Source organism: Nyctereutes procyonoides, unplaced genomic scaffold (genome assembly GCF_905146905.1).
Source record: "Nyctereutes procyonoides isolate TBG_1078 unplaced genomic scaffold, NYPRO_anot_genome, whole genome shotgun sequence".
Taxonomy (NCBI): domain Eukaryota; kingdom Metazoa; phylum Chordata; class Mammalia; order Carnivora; family Canidae; genus Nyctereutes; species Nyctereutes procyonoides.
The window spans coordinates 33,504,643-33,526,531 of record NW_026575125.1 but is presented as its reverse complement, the minus strand read 5'-3'; the positions used below and the strand labels follow the sequence as shown (position 1 = coordinate 33,526,531).

General features: G+C 39.8%; 1 protein-coding gene across 1 annotated transcript in view; it reads right to left on the bottom strand.

Moving 5' to 3' along the window:
* Positions 1-20,680, bottom strand: part of TSPAN7 (tetraspanin 7) — a 128,856-nt gene extending 108,176 nt beyond the window's left edge. The window contains exon 1 of the mRNA XM_055337300.1: positions 20,554-20,680. Coding sequence (XP_055193275.1) covers positions 20,554-20,634 — 81 coding nt within the window. The 5' untranslated portion in view covers positions 20,635-20,680. The remainder of the gene's footprint in view (positions 1-20,553) is intronic.
* Between the last annotated feature and the right edge of the window lie 1,209 nt (positions 20,681-21,889).

Genomic DNA, 21,889 nt, shown 5'->3' with positions numbered 1-21,889 from the left:
CATGACCTTGGGCCAAGCTCTGGATCCCAGATGCCTCTTCTCAAAATAAGGAACAGTAATTACTACTTCTACAGGTTGTTATGGGAATAAAATAAGATAATGCACATGAAGTGTTTAATACTATCCTTGTCCAGGGCACCTGGGTGTCTCAGTTGGTTAAGCATCTATCTTTGGCTCAGGTCATGATCCTGGAGTCCTGAAATCGAGCCCTGCATAGAGCTCTCCACTCAGCAGGGAGTCTGCTTCTCCCTTTCCCTCTGCCCTTCTCCCTGCTCCCATGCTCTCGCTCTCACTCTCTCTCTCTCTCTCTCTCTCTGAAGTAAATAAATAAAATCTTCTTTAAAAAATCTTTAAAAGGGGATCCCTGGGTGGCGCAGCGGTTTGGCGCCTGCCTTTGGCCCAGGGCGCGATCCTGGAGACCCGGGATCGAATCCCACATCGGGCTCCCGGTGCATGGAGCCTGCTTCTCCCTCTGCCTGTGTCTCTGCCTCTCTCTCTCTCTCTCTCTCTCTCTCTGTGTGACTATCATAAATAAATAAAAAAAAAATTAAAAAAAATAAAAAATAAAAAATCTTAAAAAATACTATGCTTGTACTTTAGTAAATGCTCAATAATCAAGTTGCAGCTCTAAATAATAACATCATCATGACCTCATACAGTTAACTGCCTATAGGAGATACTCCCTTGCAGCTGACAGGATCATTTGTAACTCTCCCTTTGCTCCATATGGATCACTCGGTACTTTTCCCTCTTCAGCAAGAAAAATCCACTTTGAGAAAAAGCATTTAAATCAACATTAAAAATACCTTCTCTACCTCAAATTGCTAAATAACATACCTATACCTATTAGCTAACAGGGCCATTGTCTGCCTTGGATTTTTTTTTTTGGCTAAGTATGGAAAGCAGTACCAAAATATAAAAAAGCTTAATTATTTCATGATCAATATGCTATACTGGAAATGCTGTCACCCATCTGGTTAGAATATATATATATCAGAACTCTCCTTGTTTCCACAGGGCCCGTGTGCTTTTGTTTGCCCCAGCCCCCACCCTGCCTCCCTCCCCTTTTTGTTACATTGGTGTAAAAAATGTGAAACAAAAAAATTTTATGAACTAACTATGGTATGTGAAAGAGAGAAGAAAAACTGGAAATCTGATTCCACGTGTTTGGGAGTTGCTTGGGGTTGGGGCTGGGGGGACAGGGGATAGCTCCTGGAGAAAGGAGGTGGCCCTCATCTTCGTCCTGCACAGATGGCTCCTGTCCCACGGAGACCACGTGGTGGGGGCGCAGAGTGGGGCCTGCTGACTGTCTGCTCTTCTGGCCAGGTGCTTTTCTGTCAATTTTTATGGAATGCAAAAGGAGTTTTTTGTTTTGTTTTTTTTGTAGAGCTTAAAAAAATCTACATCTTATACTTGAGCTTCCATACTTAAAAAAAAAAAAAACAGAAACTGGGATGCAGTTAAAAAAAAAAACCCATATATACATATGTGTGTGTGTGTGTGTGCACGCACGCGCCAGTGTTCACCAAAGCATCACTTCTTAGAAGTAGGAAGTAAGTGCCCCCATTGGGCAGGAAAACAGATAAATAATGACATGTCCATACAAAGAATGAACTAGATCAGAGGTCAGCAATCTTTCTATAAACAGTAAATATTTACTATTTTACGTAGTAATAAATGTAGTAAAATATTTTCTGTAGACAGTAAATATTTTGGGCTTTCTGGGCCATCCAGTCTCTAGTGCAACTACTCAACTCTGCTGTTTTGGTGTGAAAGCAGCAATAGTTTACATACAATACCTAGCTTATGTACAAAAAGAGGTGGCTAGCTAGATTTGGCCCATGGGCCATACTTTGTCAGCCACTAAACTTGAGCCACATTTATCAACCTGGAAACATGTCAAACAATGATGAGCAAAAAATGTAAGTCTCAAAACAATATCCATAATGTGGTTCATTTATACAAAGTTTATAAATCTGAAAGCAATATTTTATGATGATAGATATGCATCTATTAATAAATGTATGAAATTTGTATTTACTCAACTTACAAACTCTGAATTTATGACAGAGAGATGTAGAGGAATCAACTGTAATATTTTCATTTTTCTTTAAAAACTAAACACCCAAAGCAAATAAGCCATAATGCCAAGATCTGATAAAGCTGGGGGGTAGATACAAAAATATTATGCCCTGTCTTAATAGTATACTTGAGATTTATTAAACAATAAAAATTTTGTATACAAAGCAGTCATTTTCTTTTATTTTGAAGAGACAAGCCTTAAAAATCAAGTTAAATGTGTTTTTGCTCTGCATTAATTTAATCCAGTGGCTACAATGGACTGGGTCGAAAAACTGCATTATAAATGACCTGATGATATAAAAATAGGTACTCCATCCTTGAGAAACAAAGGAAAAGCGCATGCTATAAAATGCCCAGAAAATTTTAAATATTTGTACATAAGTTTTATTTTATATATATGTATATATATTTTAATTCTATGCTACATGTGGGGCTTGTACTCATGACCCTGAGATTAAACATTGCATGTTCTACTGATTGAGCCAGCCAGATGCCCCCCAATTTTTTATTTGAAAACAGCACTGTTTTCTTAATTGCAAATGTGATTCATGCTATATGTAAGGGGAGGGAAGGAGCCTCAGAAAATAAAGCACAGAAAAAGAGTAACCCATGAATCATCTTACCATCCAGCTATAATTATTAACATTCTGAGATGGGTCCCCCTCCAGGATGTACTACATGCATTTTCTTCCTTACCAAAATGGTGTACCACATACACAGTTTTGTAGACAGCTTATTGGAACAGCTTTTCATTAGAATATTTATTCATTTATGCCCCTCCCTTTTCCTGGATTTTTCTCTCAAAAGAATTCACATGCTAGATACAGAGTTGGCTCCTGACATCTTGGTTTAAAAGACTTTGATCTGAGTTTCCAACGATGTGGAGAAGTGTATTTCGCCTCCATTTGTCATCTAGACCAAATCAAAGGCCCCAAAGCACTCATTGCGCCACCATTCAGGGCTGCCTGTTCTAAGCCATTTATAAAAACTGTCAGGCTAGCTACCTCTGCAGACCAGGAGGATCCTATGAAAAATACAACATACAAAGCAGTTACTTGTTTGTTCTCAAAACATCTCTGAAAGATATAAACAACGGCCAGCTTCACGTCACAAACAGCACAGCTGCTGTTAAGAGATTAATAAGTAACTTGCTCCAATAACTTGCTCCTACCCTGTGGCAGAAACTTCATCCCTTAAACGAGATTTACTGGAAACTTGGGCTACCATCAGTGCTGAAGGCTGGCCAACCGCTTTGCTGCACCTCACTACACCTACTACCAGCAAGCAATTTAGCATTGACTACATGCAGAATTCTGGGCTTACCATGCAGTTGAAAAGAATCCAGTTTAGGGTCTCACACTTCTTACGTGAACAAATTGACTTTCCTCAATTTTGCATCTCCATGCCAACCTCCTCTATTAACTCTGAACCCACCTTTTTAACAACTTTAAACATCTACCTAATCACTCTTCTTGGTTAGCCAAGGAGCTTTACTGTTAGGAGAAAGGAGAGAATAAGGAGGCTAGGCATCACACCTGCTCCGCCATACCTCACCACAACCACGAAAAGCCATTCTTCCAGCCCAGAGGGAAAAGTATGGGCTGCTACAGAGCTACTCAGGAGCCTGCAGAGCCTAGTGGCCAGGAGTTGGTTCACCAGGCCCATTCAGTGAAGTTTTTCCTTTCTCTGCTACTTGCCCCTGTTTCTCTCTCCTTCTGTCCCTACAACAGCCTTTGTCTCTTTGGATCTTGAGTTTGAGTGTTTCCAAAAGAACTTGCTCCATCCAGATCTCACAAGCTTAATCATCTTAAGTTCCACTGACCAACCAACAAGCCAATAACCAAAGGTCAGATCCTTTTTCCTGGTCAATTCACTGTGCTCATGGTGGACAGTGGGAAGGGTCAGGAAGTACAGAGATGCCCAAATGTAAAGAAGTGCACAGGGCCACTTTTGTTAGCAAAGAACACAAGCGAGCAACCTTCTGAGAGCTGGCCTATCTCTTAAATGTACTGGTGTCTCCAACGAAACACATGGAAAATGGAGCACATATTAACCTCAAACCAACTTCTAAGGTCTGCATTTCTATGAGGGCATCAGCATCATCCAGGTTTTGCAAGCACATAACACTGGGGTTCTCACTCATTCAAAAATATCCTTGCCACTTCATATAGTGGTTGTCCATTGTCCTCTGTTCTTCACTCTCATTGTCACCCTACAGAATACCTTTATGCCCTCCTAGTTAACCAGGTTTCACCACTTCTTGCCTCTTTAATTCCAACCCAACTAACTTACTATGTCTAGATTAGACCTATAAACAGCTTCCAAAGCTACCACTCCCTGATTGAAAATGTGGTCTAGTCCTCCCACTCCACCAACAAAAATAGTTCCAAAACTCTAATCTACATAGTCAACCCACAATAAGGCCTATACCTACTTACCTAGATGCACCATGTTTTGTCTCTTATAGCTAAACTCACTTCTGTCCCAAACACAGAAACCACTCTGCTTTCTACAAACCTTTACTTATGCTACTTCATCTGATAGCCTCATGATCCTCCCAGAGAACTACTTGTCAAAATCCCATCATTCTCCAAGGTAGATTCTGTCCATGTGACTTTCCCAAATTCCCCAGCTAGCAGAGCTCTCTCTCTTGGCCCCATAGCACTTAATTTAAACTTCTAGTACTTCTAGTCCAGTGCTATCCAATAGAGATCTATTGATGAACTGCATATTTAAATTTCCTAGTAGCCACACTGAAATTAAACAGAAACAGGTGAAATGTTAATAATGCTTTAACTGAATATGTCCAAAATACTATCATTTTGACATGTAATATAAAAATTGAAGATATTTTTTTCATATTGAATCTTCAACACCTATGTATTTTACACTTGGAGCACATCTCAATTTGGACTATCCACATCTGAAGTGGCTGCTTTATTGGATAGTGCATGACTAGCTCTTTCAAGCCCAAAATTGGGAAGCTTGCTTCATTGCCACTCCTATATGCCCATTTAAACTTTAATATATGAGGCTAAGGATTATTTCTTCCTTATATTGGTATCCCCTAGAGCAGGAGTCAGAAAATCATAGCCCATGGGTCAAACCTGGCTGCCCACCTCTTTTTGTAAATAAATTTTTATTTGAATATAGCTTTGCTTCTTTATTTACATTTGTCTATGCTGATTTCACATGACGATGGCAAGGCAGAGCAGTTGCAACTGGAACCATAGGGCCCATAAAGCCTAAAATATTTATTATCTGCTCCTTTATAGAAATGGTTTGCTGACCCTTTTCTCAGAGCAGTGGTTCCCAAAGTGTGGTCAGTAGGCCAGCATTGATCAGCACACTGTTATCAGTCCAAAATGAGAAGAAGCTTGCATCAGAATGCAAATAGATTTTTTTTTTGTAACAGGACTTTTTTTCTTAAAGATTTTATTTATTTATTCATGACAGACACAGAGACAGAGGCAGAGACATAGGCAGAAGGAAAGCAGGCTCCCTGTGGGGAGCCTGGTGTGGGACTTGATCCCAGGACCCCAGGATTGCAACCTGAGCCAAAGGTAGACGCTCAACCGCTGAGCCACCCAGGTGCCCCTATAACAGGACTTTTTAAATGAAGAAAACAGTATATTCGTTAATGGCCTCCACTAGCTCCTTATCTCACCACAACTATTTAATTGACTTTATTGTACCTTTCACCATGTAATTTAAAATTTTTTATAAGTAAATACAATTATTTTTCAATTGCTTCTGAGTCTTCAGCTAGGTTAAGGCAGTCTCTCTGACTCATGTCATGTGTATAATCTCTATATTTTCTTACAAGATTTTGTTTTGGCTTTATATTTATGCATTTAAACCAATTAGAAGTTTTAATATTATTTAAGTAAGGGCTCCAATTTTATTTTCTCCCATATATCCATTTAAACCTAACTTTCTCTCACTAAAATGAATGTTTTTTCATATAGTAAACCATATACTCTAGAATTTATTTCTGGATTCTCTGTTGTTCTGCTGACCTATTTGTTTCTAAGCCAATATGATACTGAATCAGTGACTTTATAGCTGTATTCGTTATGTATTATCACAAATGCAGAGGCATAAAACATCATACAATTATTACCTCACTGTTTTTGCAGTGTCAGGAGTCTGGGCACAGCTTAACTGAGTCTTCTGTTTCAGAGTCTCACAAAGCTTCAATCAAGGTGTCAGGTGGCTGCAGTTTCATCTGAGGCCTAAATGGGGAAGGATCTGCTTCCAAGATCAGTTGATTGTTGGCATCATTCTGTTGCTTGCAGGCTGCCAAACTAAGGGCCTCAGTTTCTTGCTGGCTGTTGGCCAGAGCTGCCCTAAGTTCCTTGCCATGTGGCCCTCTCCATAGGGCAGATCACAATATGGAAGCTTACTTCTTCAAAGCCAGCCAAGGAAAGAGTCTCTCAGGAAGATAGACATTATAGTTTTGTCTAATGTAATCGTTAACATGTATTCACATATATCTGAACACCTCTGTAGTATTCTATTAAGAGCAAGTCACAGGTCTTGCTCATACCCAAGCCAAAGAGGTTACACAAGGGCATAAATATCAGGAAGCGGGAATCATGGCAGCCGTCTTATAGTCTGTCACAAGAGTATATTCTTATAACTGGTAAAGCACATACTTCCTTTTTTTTATTTTTTTTTTACATACTTCCTTTTTTACCCCAATTTCTCTGGAGTTTTCAGGCACTTGTTCTTCTATAGAAACATTATTATCTTATCATCTCTACCCCTCAAAAAAGTCCTGTTGGAATTCTATTGGAATGGCACTAAAGACATTTTCAGAAAACTGGTATTTTTATGATATTAAATCTCCTTACTCAAGAACACAGTGTTCTTTAATCTGTTTGGATCTTATTTATGACCTTCAATAAAACTTTAGTTTTCTTTATCTAAGAGCCTTCCCTTTCTTGTTAGCTTTATTCTAAAGTAGTTACAATATCTGTTGCTACTGAGACTAGAATTTTCCCTCCCTCTCCTTTTCTAAGACTTATGCTAAAATAATGAAAAGCAAGTCATTTTTGTATTTTTATCTTATATCCAACCTCTTTGACAAATTCTTTTTTTTATTTAGTTTTTTTTAATAATAAATTTATTTTTTATTGGTGTTCAATTTGCCAACATACAGAATAACACCCAGTGCTCATCCCATCAAATGCCCCCCTCAGTGCCCGTCACCCATTCACCTCCACCCCCCGCCCTCCTCCCCTTCCACCACCCCTAGTTCGTTTCCCAGACTTAGGAGTCTTCATGTTCTGTCTCCCTTTCTGATATTTCCCACACATTTCTTCTCCCTTCCCTTCTATTCCCTTTCACTATTATTTATATTCTCCAAATGAATGAGAACATATAATGTTTGTCCTTCTCCGATTGACTTACTTCACTCAGCATAATACCCTCCAGTTCCATCCACATTGAAGCAAATGGTGGGTATTTGTCGTTTCTAATGGCTGAGTAATATTCCATTGTATACATAAACCACATCTTCTTTATCCATTCATCTTTAGATGGACACCGAGGCTCCTTCCACAATTTGGCTATTGTGGACATTGCTGCTATAAACATCGGGGTGCAGGTGTCCCGGCATTTCATTGTCTTTGCCAAATTCTCTTAGTAGTCGTTTTTTCCACTAGAATCTATTGGGTTTGTATACAACAACTGCACCCATGAAAAGATCCAACATTAAGGGTTTTTTGTTTTATTACATTAGCTAGATAAACCAAAATGATAAATAATCATGATAAGCAAGAATCCTTGTGTAGTTCCCAACTGACTCAAACTGTTAATATTTTACTATTTTTTGAAAAAACACTGTTGATTTTAACGTTTATTTAGTGAAAATAATCTCTGTTAATAAAAGAGTAATGACTGATACTCTACTCTCAAGGAAGTGGTACATAACTCCCCACTCCTTAAATGTGAGCTAGGCATGGTGGCTTTCTTTCAAAGAATACAGTATGGAAAGGGGAAAGAGAGTAACTTTACAGTGAGAAACCTAATAAACTAGATATCCCAGCCAGGTAATCAAGGTCAACAGCAATAGCAATAAGTCATCTTGATAGTATGCACCCATCACATGATATGATGAAAATAGTACTTAACTTCTGTAGTCTTCTTTTCTCAAAACACATAACCCCAGTAACCAAGAGGGAAAAAAAAATCAGACAAATTGCAACTGAGGGCCTTTGTACAAAGTATATGGTCCCTACTCTTCAAAAATTGTCAGAGTCATCAAAACAAGGAAAGTCTGAGAAACTGTCATAGCCAAAAGAAGTCTAAGGAGACATGACTACTAAATGTAATAGCCTAAATTGGATATTAGGTAAAAACTCAGAAAATCTGAATGAAGTATGAACTTTAGTTAATAATGCATCCGTTGGTTCATTAACTGTAACAAATGTACCATACTAATATAAGATGTTAAGAATAAGAAAAACTGGTTATATGGTATATGCAAACTTTATACTATCTCCACAATTTTTCTGTAATTTTAAAACTGTTCTAAAATTAAAAGTTTATTAAAAAATAAATCACCAATACTTTATTTAATTTTAAGTGACATATTTATATTTATTTATCTTACATAAGAATACTTATATCTCAATGACAGAGCTAAACTCATTATATCTTTGGTTCCTATTCAAACTCTTTTGCAATCTCAACTCTTTTTCATAGCAATATAAAATCCAAAAAATTAACCATCCTTGATTTTCAGGATATGGAGTGTTCTGATCAATTTACTCATTTAAAAAACAGACGTACTATCTCCCATGTGCAAGATATGAAGAAAAAAGCAACACTCTATACCATAAGGAAATATGTTGCCAAAAAATGTATGTGTCCCACTTTACAAAGTACTTGAATGTCATTTAACTTTCAAACACCTGACTACAGTGGGTAAGTAGTGATCCCAATTCTGAAGAGGGAACTCAGGCTCAGAAACACTTATGTGACTTGCCTAAGGTTATACAGTAAATGTCCAAATCAAGACTTCACATGGGACTGATTTTTAATCCCCTACAGTAAAAGATAATAGTTAAAAGGATACCAAGCGACTGATACAGTTTAAAATATGAAACAGAAATTGAGAAATCCTCAAAAGTTCCATCAGAAATAGAGAATGAGCATAAGTAGTGATGAAGATATGCAGGTAACATTTACCACCCGAACTCATATTATCAAGCTTTAGGTTCCTTTTCATTTTTTAAAAATTTGAGAGAGAGTTGTGTGCATGTGTACAAGTGGGGGGAAGGGCATAGGGAGCAGCAGACTCCCCACTGAGCAGGGAGCCCAATGCAGGGGCTCCATCCAAGAATCCTGGGATCATGACCCAAGCTGAAGGCAGACACTCAACCAACTGAGCTACCGAGGCACCCCTGGGTCCCTTTTCAATGCAATAGGGTCTGCCTTTGGGAAGTCCTGAAACAATCTTTGGAAATCATAAATTCTCAAATAATCTTTGTGGAATGATTAGAATAATTAACTGACTCAGGAATTCTATATATCACCATGATGATGTTTGGAGAATGGGACCTAAAGTGCAGAAGTAACTTCATTTCACTAAGAAGCAAGAATTGGTAGTCTGAGGCAAGACTAAAGTCTATACTTCTAAGGAAAGGAAAATTAATTATTCAATAGGCATGGCAACTGGTGACCACCAGCACCGACTTTTAAACCTATTTGATCTTCTCCGGTTACTGTGGCCAAGTTCAAAAAGGGTGTTGCCTGGGAAGGGAGAAGAAATGTGTGAGAAATATCAGAAAGGGAGACAGAACATAAAGACTTCTAACTCTGGGAAATGAACTAGGGGTGGTGGAGGGGGAGGAGGGTGGGGGGTGGGGGTGAATGGGTGACGGGCACTGAGGGGTACACTTGACGGGATGAGCACTGGGTGTTATTCTGTATGTTGGTAAATTGAACACCAATAAAAATTAATTTATAAAAAAATAAAAAAAAAAAAATAAAAAAAATAAACCTATTTGATCAATGGCAATTCACCTCACTCTAATTATCAATGACAACTCAACTTGCTTCAGGGAACATACTTCTGAAAGCCAATTACAATGACAGTCTCACACAATTCAAGGTCAACCAAGCAGTAGATGCACTGCAGTCAACACACTTTTCACATCATCAACAACAGCCTCATCACCCAAAGGGTTCTAAGGCGAAGGTCAGTCACTCATGCCTCTGTAACCAAAGCAACCCCTAAACATGACCACACTCCTCAAAAAGGTTAGAACTCTGCTTATAAACTTCTCTCTCCTACTTTGCTTTTTGTTTTATATATTGGATAATAGTCTCATCTTTTGACAGAGGGCAAATCAGGACTCTTTTTAATGTCTAAGTGCAACTGTGAACAGAAAGAGTCACCCTGAAGAAAAGAAACTACCCCAGACTCCAAGAGTGCAGTTGGAGACCCTTGCCAGACACCAGTTCAGTGGGTAAGAAAAATACTAAATGGGCTACCTCTTGCTTGTGGAATCTTCTCAAACTAGCTTTATGGTACCACAGATCACATCACAGGTAAGCATTAATATTGTAAGAATTTATTCACAGCAAACTGCATCATGGACCACAGAATTACACCCCAGGAATCAGAATCATCTAGTAATGATTTTAAAAAATACATACCCAGGTTGCTCTCCAGATCAATTAAAACTTCAGGAGATAGGATCACACATGTTTTAAAAGTCCCTTAGTGACTCTGATGAGTTAGAAAGGACTAGCAAGGTCTCCTGAGAGTGACAAGGACACTTTGATTTACTGAGACACTGGAAACCTAGCTTCAGACTTTGGAGCAAAGGAGAACAAATCAATAAGCCAACACTAAATATTCAATAGCTAGATATTCCCTAGCAATCTGCAGATCCAGGAGACTAAAGATGAACCAGACCTGCTATTATATATTGAGTTCTCTTAGAATCAATGGTTTTCCATCCTAGACTTGAATCACCTGGGAGATAATTTAAAAGACAGAAATACTGGTACCCAATTCCAGGCCAAATGAATCAGAATCTCTTAGGGTGGAGCCTAAGCATATATTTTAGGTTTCCTTAGGCAATTCTAATGGGCACACAGGGTTGAGAATCACTTATCTAGACTGCTCAATTAGTATCTGTACCTGACCCACCCCATCCTCTAGTAAAAGACACCTGTAATTTCTAAAACAAGATTATGAAAATGACCTAATGGGCTTACAGAAAGCACTAAAGAAAATCTTCCACAAAGGAACTATGATCCTTAATTATACCACCAAACTAACATGTTTTCATGTTCAACTGATCAAATAGAAAACAAAGAAAAACCCTCTCCTATTTTTCCCCCTACATCATTTTCTTTCAAGCCCCTTGAATATTGGGGCTTTATACAAAAGAGGCCAAAAATACTGAGCCAATAATGAAAAGCCTTCTGTCATGGCAAGGGGGATAATAACCAAAAAAAATTTTTTTAAGTTTATTTATTTTAGAGGTGGGGTTAAAGTCTTAAGCAGACTCCGTGCCGAGCGAGAAGCCTAACATAGAGTTTGATCTCACGACCCCGAGATCGCAACTTGAGCCAAAACCAAAAGTCAGACACTTAACCGACTGTGCCATCCACGCACCCCCAAAAAAGTAAATTTAAGAGTGGTAATCCAATGACCTGCTTGCCATGAGGAGATAACCCAAATCAGAAGCTGCTGTAATGGGAACAAAGGAGGAAAAGACATAAGAATATATTTTTACAGTGTGCTTCAAATTGGTTTAGCAGTGCATTAGTCACCCATGTCAAGGATTTAATACATTTAAACAAAGAAACGCAGTCAGATATGACTTTCAATTCTCAGCACCTTCTGAGGTGCTTGCTTAAAACAGTATATAATGCTGAACAGTCGATGAATCATAAGTAATGTAGCTCATGGTAGGGTCAAATCAAGAACTCCAGCTATAATTAAAATTGAGGAAAGTATTTCATTCTAATTGAACAAAAATTCAGCTAGTTTCTAAGCAACTACTAGGTGGAAAAGACTTAATGTTCCCCAAATGCTATAAAAGGTAGTACACATATCCTAACTACATATTACATATGGGAAGTAAAGTTGATTAAGAAAAGACTCTTAAGATTATAATGTATGAGTCCTATAATAAACACGAAGGGTTATCATTGTAGTAACAGAAAAACAGCAGAGCAATAACCCATTTAAAATCATACTTTGAACTCTGCTGCTTCCACATTAGATTAATACAGCAAGGTCTGAATTGGGTCAGAAGGCACATGGAGCTTCACCTGGTGGGAAGAAATTAGAAGAGCAGAAAACGTAGCAACAACCTTCAGAGCTTCATTCTCATTTATCCAACTCTAGTCCCTGATAGCCATGTGACCTTAAAGAGGCTGTGCCTTGGTAAGCCTGTTCCAACCTAGAATATGCCCCTTGACATTCAAAAGCTTTTTATTTCTTTTTAAAAAGATTTTATTCATTTGAGAGAGAGAGAACAAGCATGAGGGGGGGAGGGGGGGAGAGGGAGCAGCAGACTCCCTACTGACAAGGAGCCTGATATGGGGCTGAATCCTAGGACTCCAGGATTGTGACCTGAGCCAAGGGCAGACACTTAACCAAATGAGCCACCTGGGTGCCCCCAAAAGCTTTTTAAAAATTGAAAAGTAGATACCAATATCTACTAGAACAGCCCAACCATTGCCTTTTTAGATGATCTAGTCAATCACTCACAAACAACTATGTATTTAATTAGTACCATGCAATGAAGAGATACAAATATAAAGGACTTTCAGTTAAAGATGATAGATTGAACACATCCATTTACCTTGGCTATCTCCCAAAACTCCACTGAAATGACACTAAGAGGATTTTTAAAACCCACAATAACAAAGAGAATGGAAGACAAGACAAATGCAATGACATTTTGGAAGCTGAGAAAAAGACAGATATTATGGCAGCTATGAGAAAATCCAAGAACAAAATATTTGCACACAAGGACACCTAAAAGGCAGCTTCATGCACACCTAGAACTGGGGATGAAAAGGGGCTAAAATAAGGAAGATCTGGTAAAAAAAAAAATCTTTTTCAAAAGTAATTACATCCCCGCCAACTTCTGTCTCTGGCCTTTCCTCATTCCAGCATAGGCTTAGATTTATTTTCTAGGGAGGGTGAAAAAGAGGGTCTCTGAACTGAGAAACAAAAGCACAGTGGACATAGATTCTATATTTCAAATAGGGACTTAACAAAGGTTTATACACTGCATGTGAAGACATCCAAATTCCTAAACTTTTTCATTCAGAGAGGATTAGAAGATGCTTCCATAAGAAATCTGACCAGATCAAAGAAAAAGAACTAAAGATATTGATCTTGGTTCCAAAACTCAATAGTCCAGTCAAATCACCCATCCTAAATCAACAAACTCCCACTTCATATACTAGGAGCTTTCGATCAGCTTTTTAGTGCTCTACTCTTAAACATGTACAGAACAAAGTGCAAAAGTTTACCAGAAACTGGAAGTCTGTAATATGCCAGAAAACAGAGAAATTTGAAGAAAACTATATGGAAGAAGCAAACTTAAAAAAAATCATTAATATTGCCAGAGGGATTATAAAAAGATTACATTTTTGAAACAAGATGCTAGGGAAAGGAATATTCAGATCTCAGAAAGGAGCTCTAGAAATCAACATATAAAACAAATGACAAATACAATAGCAAGCAAAATCAAGTGGGAGAGATGTCCCATAGAGTAGAGTCAAAAAGATGAAGAGGTAGGGGTGCCTGGCTGGCTCAGTTGGTGGAGCATTTGACTCTTGATCTTGGGGTCATGAGTTCAGGCCTTATGTTGGGTGTAGAGATGACTTAAAAATAAAATCTTAAATAAAAGTTGGAGAGGTAAAAACTAGGAAATAAAATTAGAGAATCTAAGAGGTACAGCTTTGAAAGAGAGAATAGGGAGAATGAAAGGATTCAAAACAACAATTCAAGAAAATTTCCCCAAACTAAAGGACCTCAGTTGCCAGATTGAAAGAATCTACAGGAAATAAATGAAAATAAACATACAAGACATATTCTGGTGAAATTTCAGAGTACCAACAGCAAGAGTTTCCAAAAGGTTTCAGAGAAGAAAAAGGAGAATTTAAGAAGAATGAGAATATCATTTGATTTCTCAACAGTAATAAGACCAATAACACTGGGAGGAGGGGAGGAGACAACAACATCCTGAGGGTAAATGATTTACAAACTAGAATTCTATACTCAGCCAAACTATCAAATTAAGTGCAAGAGCAAAATAAGATTTTCACACCTTCAAGACCTCAAAATATTAACCTCCCATGCATCCTTTTCCAGAAAGTTACTAGAAGATTTGCTCCACCAAAATGAAAGAACAAATCAAGGAAGAAAAAAAATAGGACATATAGGAAACTGAGGATCAAACATAAAAGGAGACTGGATTCTCCTGGATGATAGTAAAGGGAGATTAACATGATGTTGGCTCTTTCAAAGGCCCAGAGAACACTAGCCCAGATTGAAGGTCAGAATGCTCTAGGAGAAATGTCTCCAATTGGAACTGATAGGATTCATGAAGTGTTTGAACTACTGAGTGAAGATACCCAGCTCTTGGGGAGAGTATGGGGATAAATTAGGGGGCAAACATGGAAAAGTAGCAAACAAAGGATATAAAACAGGGCAATTTTTAACTACAGGGAAAACAAAAGGCTGTGCTAGTATTCATAATACACATACTAAATGGTTCAGCTGTGCATAGGCTTACCTGGTCACATTAATGTAATCACTGACTAGTGCCCTAACTGGAATGATATATGATAAGGATAAATGATATACTGAATGATATATATATTCTATATACCCCAATATAGAAAGGATGTGAGTGTGAGAGAAAGGAGTGGGAGAGCTGAATCTTCATCTTCCCTAGTGGGAAGACAATATATAACACCTAATACCAGAAAGCTGAGAAGTAGTAGAACAAGTACATTACTTTAAAATGAAGGTAAAATGGTAAAAGCAGGAGTTGGCAAAAGTTGGTAAACGTTCTATTGAGCTACCTGGCATATAAAAACCATTTAATGAATGTTTATTGAATTACACTGATATGCAAAATAGTAAGTATAAACTTTAGTATGTGCCAAGATTCCAACACTTTGTAAAACATTGGGGAATGCTCTCTAAGATATTTTTCTCCTCTATTTAACCCAAGGACCTAAACTTTATGAATGACAAATGAAAAAAGAAAAACATTTTAACCGTTATTCTCTTAAATCCTCCTCCAGAAAGGTTAGTGATGCTTACCAAATGAAAAAAAAAAAAAGAATCACTCATATTTTGCCCTAAGAGAATTTGATAGCACTATTTGATAAGCTAATCAGGTCCTTGGATATTCAAAGAAGAAATCAAATCCAGTATACGCTGGAATGAAGTGAAGGATATTTCTCTTCATATATTATTTAGTGGTTTTTGATGTGGATTTATAACTCACATGAGTGTCTAAAACACATTAAAAATTACATATCAAAACAGAATTTACCTAATAAGTGGTATATTTATAAAGTATCCTGCTTTTTGTTGAAATTATATTTGTCATGAAGAGATATTTTGCTTTGTATTAGGACAAAATAGATATCTTTTTTGATTCAAGTTTAAAACATTAAATTCCAATTAAAATTTTAGGTACTAAAATGTCTGGCAAACTAGTTGATCTTTTATGATCTTTTACTATATTTTTATACATGGTAACTGAACTACCATTAGGATAAGCAGTTCTTTATAAAGTCCTCTATATCCCATGTTTGTATACATCAATGTCAGGAACACATTTAAATCACGGCAGGTAGACTGGAACAAGCAGTGTTTTTAGAAAGCCTCTCAATTAAGGTAAATTGAAATAAATGAGCCCAAGAGTAGTCAATAAAATTTCATTTATTCATTCATTAAGTAAATACTTCCTGGGTAACATATTATGTGCCAGGAACTGTTTGCTAGTCTTTGAAGCACAGAATAACTTACTCCTAGATGTGTTTTTTCCTCCTCTTCTATAAATCTGAAAATGAAACATACAAATCAGGGAAAATAAAAGGATCCATTTACCTAGCATTCAGGTGAAGTCATTTACTGGAAGACAAAACATCTTAGCCATTTAGACACTAGTATATAGAGAAATACCTACCTTTTATCCCCTCAAAATGATTACAGTACACCGTAGAGATTGTTTTACTTCTCACTTGGGATTGTGTTGAGCATGCTCTGGCATGGTGGTTCCAAACATCAGTAAACACAGTTTTGCACAAGACTCTCTTTCTCTTCATAGGACTTAACTGCTATGTAAATCTGATAGTATAGAGGTTGTAAGGACTGTTAACATTTTGAGCCAGATAATTCTTTGCTGTGAGGGCCTGTCCTGTGCTTTATAGGATGTTTAGCAGCACCTGTGGCCTCTATCCCCTAGATGCCAATATTGCTCCATCCCCAGCTGTGACCTAAAAGGTCGCCAGACATCGCCAAATGTCAGGGGATGGGTGGACAATAATGTCTCCTGTTGAGAAGCATTGCTTTAGAGGAACACCTCAGGAGAGGAGAGTGATTGTAGACAGAAGAGGAGCCAGATAAAACAAAGATCTCTTCCATAGCATTAGACTTCTGCTTTAGTAAACACTCAGTTACATCTACCTCTTGATGCTACTGGTCTACCACCATTTTAAGTCAAATGTCTTCTCGTCCTAAGTCTAAACTGAAGCAAGGGATGAGAGGTAGTCTTATTAAAACAATTTACAAAAAACACAAAGCAAACAATTCTGCCTAATATTCCCACCATATTCCATTTAAAAGAACACAAATTTATTTTATTTTTAAAAGATTTTATTTATTTATTCATGAGACACACACACACACACACACAGAGAGAGAGAGAGAGAGAGAGAGAGAGAGAGAGAGAGAGGCAAAGACACAGGCAGAGGGAGAAGCAGGCTCCATGCAGGGAGCCCAACGTGGGACTCGATCCCGGGATCCAGGATCACGCCCGGGGCTGAAAGTGGCACTAAACTGCTGAGCACCCAGGGATTCCCCACAAGAACACCAATTTAAAGAACATTTTTGTTAATTACCTAATCTAACCCCAGAAGTTTTGACAGATATTGGAGTACCTACTATGTGCCAGACGTAGTTCTGGGTTCTAGAAAAAGATAAATTTCTCAACTGTATTTACTGAATTGATAAATCATTCTAATAAACAGCATTTTCTTCATGATCATGGATTTGGCAAAAGATTCCTAGATAGGACACCAAAAACACAAGCCACAAAAGAAAAATTGGTAAACTGGACTTTATCAAAATAAACTTTGTACTTCAAAGGACACCATCAAGAAAGTGAAAGGGCAACACACAGTATAGAAGAAATATTTACAAATGATATATCCAATAAGAGCCTAGAATCAAGAATATATAAAGTACATTTGTAACTCAATGATAAATAACCCAAATAAAAAATGGACAAAGGATATGAATAGACATTTCTTCCAGAAAGATATACAAATGACCAAGAAGCACATAAAAAGATGCTTGACATCATTACTCATCAGGGAAATTCAACTCAAAACCACAATGAGATACCTATGAGGATGGCTAGAATCATAAAGTCAGATAATGACAAATGTTGGTGAAGATGAAAAGACATCAGAACCCCCATACACTGCTGGGGGGAAAACAGTATGGCAGGTCCTCAAACAATTAAGCATAGAGTTATGATATGACCCAGCAACTCCCAGCAAAGAGAATTGAAAATAGATGTTCATACAAACATCTGTACGTGGGATGTTTATAGTAGGGTTATTCACAATATCCAAAAGTAGAAACAACCCCAATGCCCATCAATGGACAAATGGATGAACGAAATGTGATCTAGTCATACAACAAACAGTTTTATTAGGAGATAAAAAGAAGGAACATGGAGGAATCCTGAAAATATTACATCAAGTTGAAGAGAGCATTCACAAAAGACCACATACTATATGATTTATATGAAATGTCCAGAATAGGGAAATGTACAGAGACAGAAGGTAGATTAGTGATTGCTTGGAGAGGGAAGGTGGGAGAATGATAACTAAATGGTATGGAGTTTCTTTTTCAGGTAATGAAAAGGTCCTAAAATTGACTGGGGTGATGCTTGCAGCTATCTGTGAATACACCAAAAACCACTGAATTGTACATTATTAAAAGGGTGAATTGTATAGCACGTGAGTTATATTTTAATAAAGCTGTTAAAAAAAAGCAACCAGCATTTAAAGTACCGTGGGAAACAGGGCATTTGGACATTTTATTAATGAGGATGTCATATTTAAAATATTCTCAAATCTGGAGAGATCTCATTCTTTTGGTTGTGAAATGATTAACTGAATGCTATTTAAACTACTGAAAATGCTCCAGGTAAAATTTTAAGATTATAAAAAAACTTTAAACACATGCATCACGAACTTCAGACGACATAAAATGCAGTGCTTGTTTATGATGTATTAGAGGGCATTAAGTAATTATATACACGGGGTGGGGGTGGGAAGTAAGCAAGCAGAGTTAAAGAGATCAGATGAAAAGCCTCAGTCTAGAAGACTCCCTTCTTCACCAGCCTGCAGTGATGCTGGAAGAACAACACTCCATATATACTGTAAATCTAATTTTTCAGGACGCTAAAAATAATCACCCATATGATTTACTCCAGTAACAAATAGGAAGTCAAGTAAATACTAAAGTGCCAAACACAGAGATTTAAGGAATTAAAAAAAAAAAAAAACTAAACCAGTTCCCAGGAATGGCTACGGGAAACTTTCGGCAAAAATTTTCAACCTGTGTCGTTTTCAGACCAAATAAAGTCCATTTCGGTGTCTGCCTTACGTGATATACCGGTTAATCTAATCCTATCTCACTGCAGAGCTCTTGGAATGTCTGGTCCCCAGAGCCCACAGTTTCCCGACCTGAAGAATCACCAATGCCAGTGACAAGAAAATACCAGCGCGCGGGGGTTGGGGGGGGGGAACGCATTAGAGATTTTTTTTTTCATCCTTAATAAATCTCAGATCCTGCCTTTATCATTAGAAACAGCCGGTTCGCCATCAACCCAAGTCTGGGTACCTCACACAGTACTGTGCCTGGTTTCGAGCCAAAACTAGGGCTAATTGGGGTGGGGGGGGGTGACACAGAGGAAAAAAAGCAAAGGCGGGATTAGCTTCTTCTACAGAGCCTCAGGTTTCAAAATGACTGCCTTGGAAAGGTGAAATGACCCAAATTATTGGGGAGGGGGCAGGGAGAGGCTGTAACATTCATTCTCCTTCTGGGTGGTTGTGGCTTGGTGTGGAAAATGGGGAACTTGAGGAGGGAGGGGGTTTCTACATGGAAGGAGAAACAACCGGGAACGGGTCTTTAGGTGCCACCCACCCCTCCAAGTGAATCACTGCAGTGTCAGCCCTGCACCGATTCCACGAATTGCCAAACAGGATGAGGTAAGGCACAAGCCTTGCCCCCCCCTCTCCTCCACCTACCCCCGCGCGCAGAAGGGCGCATCCCTCCGCGAGGTGCACCACGCAGCCCCCCGAGGCCTCAGCTGAGGGGTTGACGTCACCCTTCTGCATTGAGCTTCAAGGACTGGGAGCAGCACTGGTTAGATGGGAAGTAGAGTTGGGGCGCTATTGCTGTCACCAAGTGGCGGGGGTCCTCCCCCAGGACTCTGCGGATTAGGTTCGCGCAATGACAGAAAGACCAGATAAAGACCGGAGAGGGGTGGGAAAAGGGTCATAAGACCCACCTCTCGGGTCGCCGAGGAAGCTCAAAGATGCCCCTAGTTTATGTAAGACCCTCTCTTCTCAGTGCGTCTCTGCGCGACGGCAGTTCCCTCTCCCCATCGGAGCGCTTTGGGGGCTCTGGTCGCCCTTGCCCAGCCAGGCAGGCACAGGGCTCCTGGTGCCTCCTTCTCGCAGCCCCGAGGGCTTGGGACTAACCAGGAATCTGGGATCAAACCCAGTGCTCCCGCGCCCTCTCCCAGCCAGGTTAGCTCCTGGAGGCACAGCGAACAGGCTGATATGGAAGGTCGGGGAGGGGTGTCCAGAGAGGGGAACGGACGAATAAACCCGCAACTTTCCCTAGAGGCTGACCGTATCCCGCGAGCTTAAAAAAATAAATCCGTGCATTAAAACAAATTTGGGAAATGTCGACAACCTGCAGTCACCGCCACCACGCAGCCCCTTGCAGCCTGCGCCGGGCGGGGTCCAGGGTCCGAGCAGCCCCAAGCTTGCACCTCGCCATCCTGCAGCCCCAGCCCAGCCCCCTGAGCCCATCTCCTTAAGGAGGAGACCGGGATGAGATTTTTGGTTTGGGTTTCTTCCCACTCTTCCTTTTCCCCGAGCATCACTAAAAGGATTGACAGCCGGAGGCCCGGCCACCCGCCCAGCGTGGCCACTCACCCAGAAGACGAAGGAGTAGATGATGAGGAGGGTTTTGAGACAGGTTATCACAGGTTTGGTCTCCATTCTCCTCGATGCCATACTACAGAGCTCCGGCGGCGGCGGCGGCGGCGGCGGGCGGCGGGCGGGCGCGCGGGAGGGGGGAGGAGGCGGGGCGGGGCGGGGCGGGGGCGCGTGCAGCGAGAGGCCCCGTGCGCGCGCAGACGAGCCCGTGCGCCTGCGTGAGCGCGCACTCCGCGGGGCTCCGATTTAAGGAGTCGGGCGGCCAGCGACTGCGCATGCTGAGAGGCAAGCCCGCGCAGGCTCAGGTCCCCAGGCGCAGAGCCGGGCTGGGCCGCGGGGAGGGAATGGAAGAGCCTAGGGCGGGGTCGGAGGTCAGCGCCAGCCCTTCCAGGCCGCCGACGCACGTAAGTTTCTGCTTGATGCACCGTAGGGCTTTACGTTTCTAGGCCTGTCTGCACCTGGCGACGCGAGCTTTATTGGTATCCCCGAAAAGCAGTCACGTTTCTGCATTTAGGCGCCCCACCAGGCCTTCTCAGATGGAAGTGGCCCAATAGTCGTGTCCTTGGAACGAGCAGGCCTTGTCTGTGCCAGAAACAGACTGTGACAGGTGGCCGGAGATACAGCCGGAGGGATGGTCAGGAACCTGGGAACTCAGACACCCCAAACCCTCGCCACCACAGAAATGCCATTTTTTAGAGGTCCTCACATTTTGAAATGATGCCCAATGACAAGTGTATGCGTGAAGGTACCATTCTTCCTGCACATAAAATGTTTAGCGGATAACAGAAAAAAATTGTTTAAAGTGCCTGAGAACCATATTTTCCCACCCTAACAAGTTCAGACCACCTCACACCCACGCAATACAGTTGTATCAAGGTCAAAAAATAATGTTCAAAAACAATTCAGAAGTTCCTCAAAAGCTAAACATTAGAGATGCCATATGACCCAGCAGTTCTCCTAGCTATATACCCAAGAGATTTGAAAACATGTACATGAAAAGCTATAAACATGGATGTTTATAGCATTATCATAGCCCAAAAGCAGGAACAACTTTAATGTTCATCAGCTATACATGGATAGACATAGTAAATCCATATGGTGGAAAATTATTTGGCCACAAAAAGGAATGAAGTACTTATACATGCTACATGTATGAACCTTGAAAATCTGCTAAGTGAAATAAGCTAGACACAAAAGACCAGTGTTGAATGATCCACGTATAGGCAAAGTCCAGAATAGACAGATCACAGAGACAAAAATAGAGGTTGCAGGGGAAGTGGTGGCAGGAATATGGAGTGACTGTTAATGAATAGGGGTGGTTTTTTTTTTTTTT